The 17,419-nt window shown below is 42.8% G+C and overlaps 3 protein-coding genes across 3 annotated transcripts in view; 2 read left to right on the top strand and 1 right to left on the bottom strand.

The window, feature by feature from the left end:
- Positions 1–70: 70 nt before the first annotated feature.
- znf362b (zinc finger protein 362b) lies at positions 71–7,041 on the bottom strand. Its single transcript, XM_062460203.1, has 9 exons — positions 6,934–7,041; positions 5,772–5,835; positions 5,080–5,320; positions 4,844–4,948; positions 4,091–4,418; positions 3,628–3,852; positions 3,427–3,505; positions 3,075–3,233; positions 71–2,762 (listed from the first exon to the last, which is right to left on the bottom strand). Exons 2-9 carry the CDS (start codon positions 5,832–5,834, stop codon positions 2,646–2,648), a joined length of 1,317 nt encoding a protein of 438 aa, XP_062316187.1. The 5' UTR covers position 5,835; positions 6,934–7,041; the 3' UTR covers positions 71–2,645.
- Positions 6,437–12,996, top strand: si:ch211-112c15.8 (tumor necrosis factor receptor superfamily member 1A). The gene is made up of 9 exons (XM_062460204.1): positions 6,437–6,659; positions 8,018–8,078; positions 8,276–8,407; positions 8,604–8,709; positions 9,606–9,733; positions 10,119–10,277; positions 10,415–10,485; positions 10,767–10,830; positions 12,511–12,996. Exons 2-9 carry the CDS (start codon positions 8,030–8,032, stop codon positions 12,945–12,947), a joined length of 1,146 nt encoding a protein of 381 aa, XP_062316188.1. The 5' UTR covers positions 6,437–6,659; positions 8,018–8,029; the 3' UTR covers positions 12,948–12,996.
- A 2,302-nt stretch (positions 12,997–15,298) lies between these two features.
- ttc34 (tetratricopeptide repeat domain 34) overlaps positions 15,299–17,419 on the top strand; it is a 3,025-nt gene continuing 904 nt past the window's right edge. Inside the window, exon 1 of the mRNA XM_062460553.1 lies at positions 15,299–17,416. Coding sequence (XP_062316537.1) covers positions 15,902–17,416 — 1,515 coding nt within the window. The 5' untranslated portion in view covers positions 15,299–15,901. The remainder of the gene's footprint in view (positions 17,417–17,419) is intronic.

The following is a 17,419-nucleotide window of genomic DNA, read 5'->3' on the forward strand; positions in this document are numbered from 1 at the left end:
TAAAATATATGAAATATTGGGGTATTTAAATGGCAGCTCCATACAGTGTATGGTATTATCTTGTTTTATAACAGTCTTTTTATTAAACAAGGTAAAGATACAAAGATTTTTTTAACATTGATATTCTTAGTTTTACTTCTCAGTCTTGGTTGTGCATATGAAGTTGTCTGGAAACTTTATATGAAACCACAATGCAAGATGGGAAAAAGTGTAATAAATGTACAGATATCTTGTACAGTATCTTTTCATAGAGAACATGGGTTAACACTTAATATACAGATTACAGTTTTGATATTCCATGCGGAAAAAAAAGTTTACAAGACTTAATACTGCAGAACACAATACAGAGTATGGAAATAGAATGGTTGTTCTATGATAAAATAGTTAAGGCTTTAAGTAAATAACTGATATAAAACATGAATATTAATAACGAATGATCAATATACGGTAAAAAAAAAAAACTAAAAAAAACATTACAGTAAGTTCTTACATAAACATACCTGTACAAAATGTGAATAGAAAGAACAGTATGGAAAAATGGTTTTATAAATGAGTATCATGTTTTACAGTGAAGCAACATGTACATTTCCCCATTCTCTCAAAAGAGAGTAAGTTGAAGAGGCAGGGTCTGTTGTTGGCATAAATGTCTGTTTCCAGGCCAGTAGCTTGAGTTATACTTTTCTGAAAACATATTACATTTATTGGTAGCTGTAGCTACAATATTTATAGGTATTTTACATGTCAGTTCCATCTTAAATAAATGTCTAGTCTTAGCACCTTTTCTTAAATACTCTGAATAATACAGAGTATTAGTACCACCCACAGTAACCAGAGGGTAAAGTTACAGTAAGAGTACATCAATCAATACTGTATATAGCATGAAGAAAGTAAAATAGTAGTAGAACTTAGCAGAAACACCACCACATCAACTTATAGTATGCTAAATAAGCATCGGAACTTACTTATACTGCATTGGCTTGCACTTGCAAACCAGTAAGGATTCTTTTGTTTTTACATTGGAACAACTTGTGTCAAAGGAACTGGGGACAGATTATGCACAAATAGCAGGTCACCTTTTGGTCCAACTGTGCACTTAAAACAATTTTTCAGTTTTAATTCATTGACTGTCATCAATGAAGCAGCTTATGTTTCACCCAGCTGAGGTATAGCTTTGACTTGACATGGTACTACGATTAAAATAAAGTAACGTAAATTGTGAGACTACAGAGAAGTCAATACAAGTACAGTATATTTGAGCCTGATTACAAATGCTACAGTATATATTTCTAGTATTCAGAGTAGAAATTAATGGATAATACTCATAGAACATGCAAGCCACAACACTGGATTTCTCTGTCACAGTCTTCACAACTCTGTCTGAGTAATGACTGTCAGCCAGAGTCACTCGGTGAGAACTTGACTTAATCATACGGAAGTATTGCGAAGCACCATTCTCTGTGAAAGCTAAATACCTCTTAACGGCTTCTTGGTTGTTTACTGTTATCTCATCAGGCATAAGCTAAAACTGCTAATGACATTAGCAACATGCTCATCATGAGTTTTTGTGAAAGCCTTCGAAGAGCTGTGTCAAGTACCACTAAAGGCTTGAATTGTATTTTTCCCGTTAGCTTGCTTTCAAATCCCATTAGCGGTTGACAGCTTTTAGCTACACTCCCAGGCCAGTCAAATCTGATTAGATGTAGATTCTTGATTCAGACTTGGGTCAAAGTACACTGACAGATTATGGGACTGGTCCACTAGTTTAATGTCAGGGGTTCAAACAAGTTAACCCACCTATTTGACAGTATTTGCAAATGATATCTGACCCAAGTGTGATATAATATCGGTGTCAAATCATGTGATTCTTATCAATAAAACAATATTGCTATGAATAGTGAGAAACTGGTCCTTGATAAAAAATACTAATTCCATGTTTCTGTGCACTTGAGTTTGTGTAGCTTAATTGATAACTTATCAATATCTAAAAAACTTACAATCGTATAAAATAATTATGCATTTAATTCTGTTTTCTCAATGATTATACGTATGACCCTGTAAACGCATACAAATAAGTAGAACGAAGCGCAAAAAAAAAAACAAAAAAAAAAACACAACATTTCAATTCGACACAGTCATTACTCTTAGCTGCCTCAAGCAATGCCTTTGCTTTTCCATCCTAAAAGATTGAAACAATTTGAGCCAAAACTACAAGGCCTGAAAGTGCTTTAAAGATTATCTTTGGATGTCTCTAGAATACACCCAGCAAACATGTATTTCTCTATTCCTTATTAGGGCAAATATAGTCTGGTACATTTTGGAAACCCATTTAATGGAAGAAAAAATGGCAGTTGGAAGGGCCAATGCATGGCAGCCAACATAATGCCTAAGTCAGTGCTTATTACATCCAACACAAGACTGTAATAGCCGTCCGTTCCTTCAGACACATTCTACAGTTACATTTGAAAAGATTCGCACCACACACTCACCCCCAACAGTCTGAATCAAATGGAACTCGCTGAAAGCCAGTCAGGTGTGGTTTGGTGCTTAAGTAGGCCTTATGTAGACGGCTTTTCTGTGCAGGACCCCCCTGAACTACAGCCTTACATAGAAAACGAATCCAACGTAACGCCGATGGGCTGTGGACCTCAGATGAGGGAGATGCGTATGGGGATATTTGGGGACTCAGTCCGCTGGGGTGATTGGTGGCTGGCCAGATGCTCCACCACAGTGTGTTTGGACATGTGCTTCATAAGGTATGTCTCCTGGAAAGATACAGGTTAGAAAGAAAACTGTTACTTGGGAGAAAGGGTCTTGACGTTGGTGCCAGTTTACATGCTGGGCTTAACTACGTACAGCATTATGTTACATTTTTTACATTTGATTTCTCCAGCACATGCTTTGAACCAAAGCGACATACAAACAGTGCATATACAGTAGACGGCATAGCAGAAAAAATCAAGGATCAGAAGTCAGCGCAGTTCAAACTGCGTTTCGGCGGTTAAGAGTCAAGGAACGGTCAGTCGTCGACCAACCGTCTGACCGTGTGGGGTGTTTCTGATGCTGAGGGTACTCACTGAGGTGTAGGCACGGCCACACATGCTACAGCAGTAGGCCTTGGCGTTCTTGATGGCGTGAGCTGATAGGTGGATCTGCAACGAGGCGGAGTCTGAGTAGGCACGGTAACAGTTGGGACATTTGTACGGCTTGTCTTTGTTGTGCTGCCTTTGATGAGACTGGAACAGGATGGAAAACACAGCTGGTAAGTAGCAGTACATGTGTAGTATACAGTATTATTAGTATTTATAACGTCTAAGTAGTCGTTAGTATCCAAAGCGCCATACATGGGGAGATTTGTGACCCCTTGATCTGCAGTCAAATGCTCTACCACTGAGCTCTACCGAATCTTTTTTCAGTAATAGCACTGACCTGAAGATTAGAGAGCTGGGTAAAGGCCTTTTCACATCCAGGATGGGCACATTTGTACGGTCTGTCACCAGTGTGGATTCTACGACACGGGATGAGAAGTACACCGAGTTGTAACAGGGGCCGCAAACAGAACGTCACGTAATACTGAGTCAAACATGCACAGATGACTGTTCCCGTTGTTTTCCCGGATCCTGAACTGACCTGGTGTGCTGCTGCAGGTGAGAAAGCTGGCGGAAGGAGTTCTCACAGTAGGAGCAGTGGTAGGGCTTGATGCCCAGGTGAATACGCAGGTGCTGGGCCAGGTAGGAGGCGTTGGCGAAGGACTTGGAGCAGTGGGGACACTTGTGGGGCTTGGCTTCCGTGTGGGACTTGGAGTGGATCTGCATCTCGGACTTGGTGAAGAAGGTGAGCGGGCACACTTTGCATCTGGGTGGAGGGATACACACAGGTGATCATGATGCACTGCACGGAGGGCCTAGTTTACACTGCTTTTAATCTTGAAACCAGATTTGGAGCACGATTGCAGCAACAACAACGAGTGAGTGAATTCCCTGAAAAATTATATATATACTTTTATCTAAGTGACGGTTTAAGACAGGAAATGTATCTTTTGTTGTATAGTATTATTCCCCCCAAAATACCTTTCAATGCAAAGTATCCTCACCTGTAGGTTTTCCCCTCTTTAGGGGCGACTGAGATACAGCCCTGGTCTGCTCCAGAGGCCAGGATGGGGTAGGGCACCACGAGTAGAGGGCCGGAGTTGTTCTCCGCCTTAATCTTCTTCCGTCCTCGAGGAGCCTTTGGCGGAGGCCCCAGGAGGCCCGCCAGGCCTCCGGCCTTCATGTGCTCCATGCCGGGCCCACTGGCCAACCCAGATATGATGTTGACGGAGGGGGCGCCTCCGTGGCGGTTTTGGCTGCTGGAGGTGGGGGTGGTGGGGGTGAGGGCCTCTGAGGTGCCGTGACCGTCCCCCCGCGACGACTGGTTCAGACCTGCAGTGGGGAGGGGTGCACCGCACACATTTACATTTAGTCATTTAGCAGACGCTCTTATCCAGAGAGACTTACAGTAAGTACAGGGACATTCCCCCCGAGGCAAGTAGGGTGAAGTGCCTTGCCCAAGGACACCGTCATTTGGCATGGCCGGGAATCGAACCAACAACCTTCTGATTAATAACCCGACTCCCTAACCGCTCAGCCATCTGACACGCACGTTCAGAAGCCCTGCTCGCGCTGGAGATGCCGTAGACTGCGGAACAAGCTTGGGAAAGTAGCCTAATGCTTGCGTGGAAATAACGTACACAGAGGTAAGGACTAGGCCAGCTTTGCTTACAGTATTGTGTGTATGGGTGCAACATTTGTGAGTGGTCCATCCGTTTAGACGGAGCTGTGTGTGTGAGGAGGCGTGGTGACCTTACCTGCGCGGTGATTGATTCTAGAAGGCTGCTCCACGATCTGCCGCATGTGCCAGTCCTCCCACAGGCCCTTGGCTTTCACGGCCGATTTCTCATCCATGTTTACGTCTGTGTCACCGAAAAAAACAAGGCAAGACGGATCATTTGATCGTATGGCGGAAAAAAGTGGGGGGAAAACTTCTGAAGAGAGAATCTGCTTGAAGTAAAAGGAAAAGGTCGGGGATCCTTCTTGACAGTACCTGACACGGAGCTGGAGGCCGGGCGGGCGTGGAGAGCGATGTCGGGCTGGGCAGAGCCCTGCTGGTGGTGCCCAGGAACCTGCTGGGGCTTGGGCATGCTGTGCTGCCCGCTGTCTGAGGGCGAGGAGGTCACCAGGAGGGACTGCTGGGAGGGGGCGGAGGTGGGAGGCAGGTGCAGAGGTCGTATCTTCTCAGCCATCAGCTGCTCCTTGATCTTGTTGATGAGCACCAGGTTATCCAGCTGAAAGGGTTAACGGGTCATGCTCAACAGAAAACGGACGCCTTGCGTGAATGTCGTTGCGCCATTTACGGATGCTACATATGATCGACTGGCACAATGAGAAGCCCTTTCTGCTATCTTGATTTTTTTTTCAGATCATTGTATATTTGCTTTAAATATAAATATGTTCTTGTCATTGGTTAATATTGTATTAACTGTTGGATTATAAAACAATAAAGTCAGAACTGTTTGCAGTTCAATATAAAAGAAAACAAGTGTTAAATGGAGCTTAGTATAAATGTTATGTTACTGGCATATAGTGATCAGGCAAATTTGTGACGGATGTATTAACACATGGACACAAAACCACTCAAAACAAAGAAAAAAATCGGTTTGTTTGTTTTACGACTAGGTTTGGGAAACCTGACCATTGTAATGTAGAACTGCGGGGTTAGTATTAAAATAGTCTTACCTGAGCAGGCATAGAGGGCGGTGGAGGCCAGAAATATGGGTTGTTGAATCGAGGCTCCGCCATCCTGAGACAGAAATAGTATGATAAAGGCATTAAAGTTATAATAATGATACCTTTGAAAATAGCCAACGGTGTAAAGGATAGGCTTATATGGTTATTTATGTGCAGGTATTCGTTTGTCAAGAACATTACAATTGAGAGACTTCTCACCGTTGTTTAAAATTTTATGGACGATATATTTATAATACTTATTTCTACTATTTCATCCCGGTAGTCTGTTTATCTTACTAACGGTATTTTATTATACTGCATTACAGTGTGATATATCACACATGACGTACCCAGACACTTGTAAATCGTGGGCTTTTTCCTTTTATGAAATGTATGTATTTAAACATAATATAGAAATATGTTTATGTCAGAAGAAATCAATTATTTAGACATTGTAATATGATTAGAATATTTAGTGCCTCAACTCAACTAAATAGCATGCAAACTTTTCTATTCTGGTAGCCTACACGTAAAGAGATGCTTCACGTGGTCTGTGGATTTTAGTAATGCACAATCTGGCGGTGCGATTCTCCTAGTGCGACTCAGACATTCTCAGACAGTTTTGTTAAAACATTTCCAGACAAAAGAGAAACAAAAATGGCAGCCTGAGTTATTTTTATAAGGCGGGACGCCATATTCTGCAGCCCCCCAAAATTGGGATCATCTGTTAGTCTTGACAAAGAGGCTGAACGTGACACTAAGGTGTGTTTATTATGTCAAAAGCATGAATGATTGTTTACGCCGAATTGCAGGTTTGAATAGCCCGGCCTCCCCAGCTCTAAAAAAACACGGACACTTCCTACAACAACCATGCCCTGCAAAATAGCACGGACATAGGTAAGATGCATGCTGCACCTCAATGTTACTGATTAGATCATTTCATTTGAAAATAAAATGCCACAGTGTAACCAATTTGTTTCAAATCCTCTGAGAGACGATGCTCGTTGCGGCCAAGATGCGTCCACTTTTGATCTATTTTTAAAATTCTGCAACTTTTATGACGAACCAAGGGTTAGAAATTCAATTTTCTGCACAATGCACGCTTTTGGTGACTGCCTATTACTACAGTATTGCACATATATGGAAACACCCAAAATAACTGAATCCATACCTGATGTTCCGATCGCAGATTTTAGTCTAGCGAGTAAAGCTAGCTTTATAATAAAAGCTTGATGTTCTTTCTGCCTGCCTCCAATCGGTTCAGCGCTTCCGGGTCGCTTTGTTCACTTCTGGGTGCTGCAGACAGTCGTATTGGGTCATTTTTGACATTATAACATGCGAAATCGCGTTTTGTGATAAAAGAAATGCGCCTGCTATAAGACAGCATTGGCTCTTAGTCATGGATAAGGTGACTGACATGCAATCATAATAGCCCCCACAACTTATAATGGCGTTATTAAGCCTCACAGTTGTTTATAAACACGCAAGATGCAATAGTAACATTAACTGGCCGATTCAATTAGGGTCTTATGGATTTCACAGCTGGCCAGATGTGGACTAATTATGAACTAAAACACTAATGAGCGTTTGCTGTCGAAATATATATATTTTTTCTTTCATTTGTGGTGTATTTTTTCTGGGTATTCTTTTATAATTCGGAAAACAAATAATCTGTCGCACTACTGTTGCTCTCATACTTCCGTTTTTCAGTCACGAGAAATTTACCAGATAACATGCCAGCAGTTCATCAGAAGCACCTTGCTTACGTATAATCACTGTATCCATCATAGCCACCAATAGAAAGGCATTAAATGGGATGTTTGTCACTGTTTCCTGTTTAATATCACTTCTCCGAATTTCTGAACAAGCTCACTTTACTAATTTCCTTCCAACACAGCAGAGTGTTTTAATACAAACTCAGATTTATTTCAAAATTTAGATTTATGTCAGTTGCTTTGGCTTTATGATCTTTACAAGTATTTTGGTTTAAAACAAGTTTGTAAGAATGTTTTTTTCACTGGTGAGTATCTACATTTATTTTCACAATGTAATAGTGTTTTTTTTTTTCTTCTGTTGATCCAAATCTTTGAAGATGTATTATTTTATCGCTTAACCCTTTGGGTAACTAGGCATTCATAATGCTTCAATAAGAGTTACACTAGAGGTGTACAATATGCTTTGCAGTGAATTAATTTACTTACAAGCTAGCATGCTGTGCTAGGTTTATCCATAAGACCTTTTCCTTCTCTTTCCAGGTTGTCCTATTGATGTTGACTCACTCTGCTTTGAGCTGCACCGAGGAGCAGTGTCAAGCAGGTAAGGAACACAGAGTGATACTATCACCAGCCCTAATCATGTCTTCTCTCCACAATTATAACGGATAGTAGGTAAACCAAAAAAAAAAGAATTTTCTTTATTATTCTATACTAATTTAAGATTTAATCAGTCAACTTATAATGTATATCTTTTTGTATGTCTGACAATATCATGATTTCACTGTTTTTCCATTGTAGGCTATTATGCCCAAAAATGCCCTGCAAACACCAATACTCAAACCCACAACTGCGTCAAATGTCCTGTGGGTTCATTCACTGAAGTAATCAACTCTGTAGAGGAGTGTAACCGATGTAGTGTATGTAAAGAAAGTAAGTGTAATATTTTACTATGACTAAAGGTTCTGTAAGGCCGGATTTCAAGGATAGATGCTATAACTAGACTGCAGTAAGGTTGTTACGTCGTAGAGGGCCTGTTAGTTATGAGCTTCCTTGTGACATACGTTGGAGATATATTCTATCCAAATCAATACAATATATATATATATATATATATTTATTTTTGCAGATCAAGTGCAAACGCAGGCCTGTGTTTCCAACAATGATACAAAGTGTGTTTGCCAAGACGGATACTACCAGGAGAACCCTGAGTCTTTGTGTAAACTATGTGTTAAGTGAGTATGAAAAGTGTTGTTCATGTGAAGAGTGCTTTTACTAAGACTAGGTGAAGGCATGCCAGATTTGCAAGATTTACGAAACCTCACCAGATGGAAGCCTAATCTCTACAAATATGAAGTAACTCTCTTAGATACTACTCAAACCTCTATTTTTGCCATACTCTACATGGCATAGTCCCAAAGTTACAAGGCCGTTCTGAAGCTTTAGCAGCATATTTTAACAGTAAAACAGATTTTACTTAACAATTGAGTCATTTGAACCACATTATATAGAAGCACAATTCAAATGTGTGAACTGACCATTGTTGTATTGCAGTGACTTTCTATGCAGTTTCAATTGATGATAAAAAAAAATCCAGGCATTTGAAATGCATTTGCCACAGGCAGTATGCCACATAAGACAAATAAGACACTTTCCTTTGTTGATGAAATACAAACAAACTTGAAACTAAAAGATGCAGATGGTAGCTAATGCCAAAACCATGTCAAACAGAACATGGAGCACAAATTCAGGTTAATAGGTTGATCACTTCCTTCCAGTGCCAGAAATGCTATGATGTCATCTTCCAACTTAGTGTTCTTGGCTTCTCTGATTGTTTATAGTTTCTGGTCGGCTTAGGGGATACTAACCTCCTCAGTTTTAAAATATACCGTACTTAAAATATACCGTATTTGTATTCGTATTTTATATACCATTTGTGTGTGTGTGTATGTAGCTGTGGTCAGTCACCTCGTGTAGTTGAATTTAAAACCTGTTCTACATTACTATTACATATCACATAATTTTTTTACCATTTGCATATCCAAAGTATTGTGTTACATGAATTGTAGAGGCACTGTATACCCATAATTTTGCTCCTTCAACTTCCCTCCATTTCCTGTCTGTGTTGCAGTGACTGTAAGGATTCTAAAGACTGTGTGGCCAGATGCCCCACTACTACCACCACCACCTTCACAACCCAAAAAGAAAACTCAAGCTTTACCATATCACCAAACCCATACAAAAGCCAAATCTCTGAAGGTTTGTGTTGGTTCCTTCACCTTGCTCCCCAACACTGACTGGAAATCGAGACATGTCTGTGTATCAGTTGCAGAGAAGGATAAATTAAATCATTGTAGATGGGATTGTTCAATTTAATTGACATTATACATTTGAATCAATCATTTTTTAGTTTTTATTGGTAACGTTTCCCCACTTTTGTTTGAAAGAATCCCAGAACATCTTTGGTCTCTTTGAAAATGTATTGTATAAGAAGCACTCCATCCCAAAGGTCTTGTAACAGCCTCAGTGACTGTTTGTGGATCTCTTTAGTCTTTGGAGGACCCAAAAAAACAACATAAAAAAAACATAACTGTACTTGACAGAAAAACTTGAAGCTGGAATTTCAACCTTTCTTCATCCGCAGATCTCAGTTTCTCCAAGATGATTCCCCTGATCATTCTGTTGACTCTGGTTGTCACTGGCATCCTGATTTTTATTGGGATCTACCTCACTACTTCAAGAAAATCTTGTTTGAGAAGGGAGAAGGACTTGGAGTTATCTGCAAAGGGCCTCCAACACAACGGTATTCATGACATTCGTTGGCACCTTCGGTGTTTTAAACTACAGCTTACAAAAACACGGATGAATGTTCACTTTTACTTGCTTGATTCTTGTTAGCCTGATGTTCTGTAATCAAAGTGATATCTGTACTACTGACAGCAGGAAACCCCGAGATAACATCCATGTCTGTCTTTCAAGCAGATCAGCCTTGTCCTGTAATAACTTCAACCGTGAGTGTTTACTTTCATGTTACTTTTGCTTCCTTTGGATAAGAATCTGTGTGGGTCAGTCGTGACAGAAGATACTGAAAGAGTACATGCAAGGGGAAAAAACTATAGAAACTAAAGGTCATAGATTCCATACATACTTTCAAAATGTGAGTAGTGTTGTTTGTGTTAGTGAATCACACAAAGACATTTGCTTCAGTGTCAGACTACAGTGCAGTTGTTGTTTTTTGGACATGCTATACTGAGTCATATTGTGTTTTTCCCCCACTATGCCCTCCTTCCAGACTCAGTCCAGGACAGAACATCTAATCCATGTGACACCTTTGCTGCATAATCCACAAGTAGGAAGTAAGTCCAACGAGTAGACATGTTTCTATGGTACAGGGACTGATTTGATTGCCTCAAAATCACTGTTCCTCAGCCAATCTCTCCTGAGATTACAGATTGTTAGATTGACATCAACCCGTAAAACCTAGTGCTGGAGACCAAAGTATTTTGTTACTGTGCTCATGTAGCTTTTTAAAGTCTCTGTACTATACATTATATTTATATACATAATTAAATAAAGCATCTATATTTTCAATAATACCCCATTATTTACATTTAGTTATTTAGCAGACGCTCTTATCCAGAGCGATTACAGTAAGTACAGGGACATTCCCCCGAAGCAAGTAGGGTGAAGTGCCTTGCCAAAGGACACAACGTCATTTTGCACGGCCGGGAATCGAACTGGAAACCTTCAGATTACTAGCCCGATTCCCTAACCACTCAGCCACCTGACTCCCATTACATTTCCAACGTCCAACTCACACAACTTCCAAATCACAGCAGCATCTCTAACCCTGCACAAGTCTCAGTTTGTCAGGCAAATTAAGAGATTAACCAACCAACAGTTGACCAGCGGAATGGTCACATTTTTATCATATGGCAAAGAATTTGAAAAAGTTAGGTTGCCTTGAAAACACAACTCAAAACCAAATGAGTTTGTTTGTGCTAATACTACTGGAAATATGTCCCTGTGTTTTCCTGCCTCGTACAAACAGCTCTCGTTTGTGCTGTGTTGTGATGTGGTGTGGTAAATGCTTTGATGTGGTGAGGTACTGAGAAACAGCGACACTCTTTCCGTTTTGCTCAGTCAGCGCACCACTTATCTTTGGTCAGTCACGTGTCAGGAACTGGGAAAGTGGAGGATCCTTGCTGATGAGAATCACATAGAAGTTCTACTACGAAGGAAATTTGAAATCAGATAAGCCGTTTCTCCACTCCTTCATTTGAGAAATTGCCATATCCTTTTTGTAAACTTTGCCAAATTTCATACATCCGTTCTAATGAATGTGAAATCTCACAAACAGAGACATAACACCCACCCATCACCTGATAAGTTCATATCGGTGTCAGTGAGGAAAGTCTGTCTAATATGGAGGAAACCTAAATGTTAGGAGTTTTCTCGACATCATTTCTCTTTTTAAAGGTAGGCTGTGGCAGACACTAACAGTGTGGTGAGGCTCAACCTTTCTTTGTCATCGTGAGGTTGGATGTGTGAAACTCATGATGTCACCCTCTGAAGCCTTTCCATCCTTATTCGTCATTTACTGCAAACATCTCTCAGAGTAAAACAGAACCAAACTTGAAAGTACCAGGGAGATTTTTTATTTATTTTTACTTTAAGCCACAAGTCTTTTTTTTCAAAGCCTTTGGTGCACAGGCAGAAAGATGTGAGATACAAACCATATGACATTTAGCTCCGCTTTTTCTTATCGCAACCGAGACAAAATCAAGAACAATACCTTTCAAGGGCATCGTCCCCAAGACTGGGGCATCAAGCTTCGATTTCTCACAGTTGCTAGTTAAACAACATTCTGTCTCTCTGTCACCCTCCCAGCCGGCTGCTCTCCTCCACTGAATCCCTTCCTCCCTGTGTTCCCCAGTCCCCAGGCAAGAGTCCTCCACTGAATCCCTTCCTCCCTGTGTTCCCCAGTCCCCAGGCAAGAGTCCTCCACTGAATCCCTTCCTTCCTGTTTCCCCCAGTCCCCAGGCAAGAGTCCCAACCCGACCGCATCCCCCCCACCATTCTCTACGCCATCATAAAGGAGGTGCCGTTGCGCCGCTGGAAGGAGTTCCTCCGCCTGCTGGCGGTGCCCGAGCGCCAGATGGAGCGGGTGGAGCTGGAGGCCGGCATGGTCACCGGCTCCCTGGAGAGGCAGTACTTGATGCTGCGGCTGTGGAGCCAACGACCGGCCGCCACTCTGGACCACGTCTACTCGGCCCTGCAGTACATGGAGCTGGCCGGGTGCGTCCACCAGCTGCAGAGCAGCCTGGACCAGATGCAGTGGTGCACCGGGGCTGGCCGGCTAGTCACCCAGCCTGTGACGTCACCGCAGCCTCACAGGATTATGGAGACGTGGGTGACACCAAACTGTGATGGTGGCAGTTTTAGGGCGTCCATGTTTGGTACAGTGTCATAGGACCTCAGACACACTGCCGTTGGTAATAAACGGTTCTGTGTCTACATAATGCAGTCTGGGCTCTCATAGAAGTGACTCTCAATTATATCATACAGCATCACGGGACCATAGACTGTGACCAAGCAAGCATCCCTTTGTTTGTTTATGATTATAAAAGTTGATTAACCATACTTTATAGTTATGAATCTATTAGTCATGAAATTACAGCTGCCTGCAAGCACTTGTAATCTAGATCTTCTAGGAGAAGCCTTGGTCTGTTTGAAGTTATTTATTAGTAACGTTGACTCATACCCTTTCGAACCTGCGGTAAAGACCTAATAACTCTTTGAGTCCTTGACGTACGGTCCCTATGACAAAAATGGATTAAATTGCAACATGGAACCTCCGGGGCTACATAGGATGAACTGTCATGTGCCATCCTAACAGTATCATGTAGCCAGATAGATATAAAGGTTTATCTTATAAGTTGTATTTAGCCTTCACACGGTCAAATGGAACATCACCACAGAAACCTCACTAGGCAAACTGACTATGACAGCCCTGCCATTTCTCAACTACTACAGCTACACTGATGTATGATAAAGGATCTTCCATTACTTTAATATTTAATCATTCAATCATCTATAACACACACACACACACACACACAAACACACTGATGCATACTGCATTCCAGCAAACATGTCAATTCAGCCCACTTCCTGTTTTTCAGTTTTTTTCCACATCTGACACATCAGTGAAATCCTTTATATCACTGAGAGAAAACACACATAGCCTACTGTGTGTTGGGTAAGGAAGGATGCCAACACTAGTAATAAGGTTATATTTATTTATTTCTGAATTGTAAAATCCTATTTTGACTGATTGTTTATGGTCACTTTCGGAAATGTTAATAATGACGGATGATGTTCATATTATCAGAAAACGTGAAATGTGTTGGTTGGGTCTATTCAATGTACAGGAGCACTATATATAGGTAGCTACCTATATATAGTGCTCGCCTCCCTGGTTTTATAAAATGAAATTTATGAATGAAGTTTATTTAGTTAAATTATAAAGATGCTGTATCTATGAGTCCAGGAGTGTTTGTGTGTGTCTCTGTGGCTTGATTATCTCGAGAACCGGGCATTGTATGAAGTTGAAATGAATGGTTCAGGAATCAAGACGAGTAGTGGCACCGTGTTGTCGTTTGGATGAGTGGTTTGCGATAAATAAAAACGTATTCGCCGCCAAGTGGCACAGATTTCACTAGCGTTTCAAGGGGCACTGCGCTAATAGTTGAAAACACAGCAATAAAGAGAACTCGTAGAGCGACTCATCGCTTCTAGCTACTGCAACAACAAAAAACGGAAACAGGCTCCAAATCGTGACTGAACATTTTATCTCTCATATTATATCACCATGAAATGAGGGCAACATGAGGGCCAAATAGTGGGGGGACAGAAAACCGTGCAATATGGAGGCCCTCGAGCTAAGTGGCGTTAGTAGTCTAGCTACAGTAGGCTGAGCGATGATGAGAGTCATGGATTACATAAATGGGTATTCTACGTCATCTAGCACAGTAGTGATGAAGGGATATCAGCGGTATGTGTCAGTACCGCAAGATGGCAGTGGTAGTCAAAAATGTTGATCTAAAGTTGTTGGAGCATTAGTGCAATGTTCTTGTTGTGTTCAAAGACACATTTGTATCCTAACTTAAATTACAAGCCATAGCGTAGATACATTCAGATCCAAATGTCTTATCACTCTTAAAACAAGAACGCCTGTGAAGCTGTCCTTAATTTTGATACTTATAGGCTATTGGCTACTTGTCTATCATGAAAATACATTTAGGCTATATTTAACTTGGTAGTCTTGGTTGTTTTCAATTCCATGCAGCCCGTTTTAAACTTGAGCTGAATGGGACGCGAGCGTTAATAGTTTCCATGGTAACCAGACACATGCCCACGGGAACAACAGACACTGGGTCGCGCAAAAGTAGGGAACAAAGATGTAAAGAAAGGGGATCAAGAAACGCTGGATGTAAGTGTCTATGTCATTATAATCGTCCCGATACGAGTCGCAAAACGGAACATTCTTAAATGCAAGCTTAAGATGCCCTCAATTTCTGACTTTGTAGCAAGTTACGCAGTATTGAATTACAGCAATGGGGTCGTGGTTTTTAGGTCTTGTCTCTTGTCGTGGACATACTTCTGTGAAGGCTGAGTCGAATGGTGAATCTGCAAGTGTTGAGATGCTGTGCGTCTGTTCAGTTTGCTTGGGCTACTAGTCTACTGTTTACAATATTGTAGGCCTACGTAGTTTAAAAAATGTTTTCAAGTCTTCTGTGTTCGAAGCTCTGAAAAGAAGCTATTGGGAACGAGGTTTTTCTTAATTGTTTTTCCTCTGGGAAGATGTGACCCTATTTGGTGATTCGTGAGGTGGATTGCCCTTGGTTTGTGCTTAACTTTGTTAAAAATGTCATGTTTCTCAGTAAGAAACACAGGTAAGAAATTCTTATTCCTGTTGTACAACATACTAGCCAACACTTTGTTAGGCTATAAATGGGCCAAAAGGTATGCATGGACGACAGAGTTAGGGATTGTAAATAGTGTTTTTAATGTTTGTTGATTAGGTTAAGAGATTCATTACATTTACGTTTAGTTATTTAACAGACAATCTTATCCAGAGCGACTTACAGGAAGTACAGGGACATTCTCCCTGAGGCAAGTAGGGTGAAGTGCCTTGCCCAAGGACACAATGTCATTTTGCACGGCCGGGAATCCAACCGGAAACCTTCTGATTAATAGCCCGACTCCCTAACCGCTCAGCCATCCGACCCTGTCATCTGAGACTCAGAAGACAATCAATTGAGAACTTTGAAATAGTTTTACCCCATCTCTCAGTCTCTGTGAACAGTAATGTGGAGTCCACCGGATCAGTAGAACAGCTGTAGAGTGAGGAGCAACCTGACCATGACAGGCCTTCCAAGGCCTGGGACTGGAGTTGCAGACATGTGCAAAGAAGGAGACCAACACCTGGAGGCTGGAGAGTTAGGGAGGGCCACCGCCCTATACACCACTGCCTTCAGGACTCATGCTGGATCCACGGTCTCACACATGAGAAGCCTGGATAGGTTAAGGCTATCCGGGGTTATTTCCACTTTGGAAGACTGGCTCGATGGGCGTGGGGATGCCCAGGCGTCCATGGAAGGCCTCAACAAAGGTTTAGCAGCTGTATTCCTGTCCACACTGAGCCCCAACAATTTATCAGCCTCGCTCTTCAAAATGGAGTCTGTCCTAAAAAGTGCCAGCCAGGGCTGCGAGGAGATTTTTGCACGCTGCTCCACTCTCCTGGAAGGAAAGCGAAACCCTCGCCCCGCAGGTGCCACGCGTGTCGTTTTGGAGCTGACTCGAGCACTCGCGTGCCTGTTATCTCACCCTCACAATCCCAAAGGTCTGACTCTTTACCTCAAGGCTTTCAGAGAAAATAAATCGGAGACGGTGAGACAGGTTACAAGCCGACAGGCTCAACACCTGCCCAAAATACTGACAGCGTTCTCTGAGCAAATATCACACAAACACATGTTGTTGACTCCAGAGGTGAAGACTGGAAATGGTATAAAGGAGGTTGTAGGTTTCGACCCAGCGGACACCTCAGACTTCCTGGAGTTCTTGACGGAAGTTTTACCAGGGGACTCGAGAGTGCAGGAGCTGAGAGCGGCCCAGTTCTTCTCGACGGGCAGGTTTGAAGAGAGTGCAGATGTTTTTTCGGCCATCCTTAATGGTCCGCATCAGCCAAGTAGAGTCCAGTCAAGCACAGCAGCTCAGGGCAAGGCAGGCCAGGGTCTGCCGCCAGAGAGACGAGCCAGCCTCTTAACCAGCCGGGCGGCCGCCCTCTTCTCAGCAGGTGGGCGGGCCGCAGAGGTGTGCAGGGACCTGGGGGAGACCTTCGAGGTGCATCCGGCCACAGCCAGGATGGTCTTTCAGAGACTGTTCGTGGACCAGGGCACGGGAGCAGCTGTCCGCGTCCAGCTCCGCCAGCAGGCAGAAAGAGGTCTGTCTGGCTACAGGGAGAACGTCATGGCCCGGCCCGACCTGCGATCCACAGAGGGCGTGGAGTTGCTGGACCCGGTCGTAGCCCAGCTGCGGGCGCTGTGCCACCTGGAGTCCGACGGGGGCGCTAGAGAGCTGAGGGTGCGCCTGGCCGACTGCCTGCTGCTACGAGGCGAACACAAAGAGGCTCTCTCCATCTGTAGCCAGCTGGCCTCCGCTGGACCGAGCCAGCAGAGCTACCAGAACACGGTCCAGGTGCTGAGAGGTTACGCCCGTCTTCTCTCCGACGACCACCGGGGGGCGCTGGAAGACTTCCAGGCTGTGATCGAGCACAACGCGCCCCATCCGTCCAGCTGCGTGCGGGCTCTGTGCGGCCGGGGTCTCCTGAGGATGACGGGCGGGCTGCACTTCCTCACAGCGCTGGATTACGCGACGGCG

This window comes from Osmerus eperlanus, chromosome 4 (genome assembly GCF_963692335.1).
Source record: "Osmerus eperlanus chromosome 4, fOsmEpe2.1, whole genome shotgun sequence".
Classification (NCBI taxonomy): Eukaryota; Metazoa; Chordata; class Actinopteri; order Osmeriformes; family Osmeridae; genus Osmerus; species Osmerus eperlanus.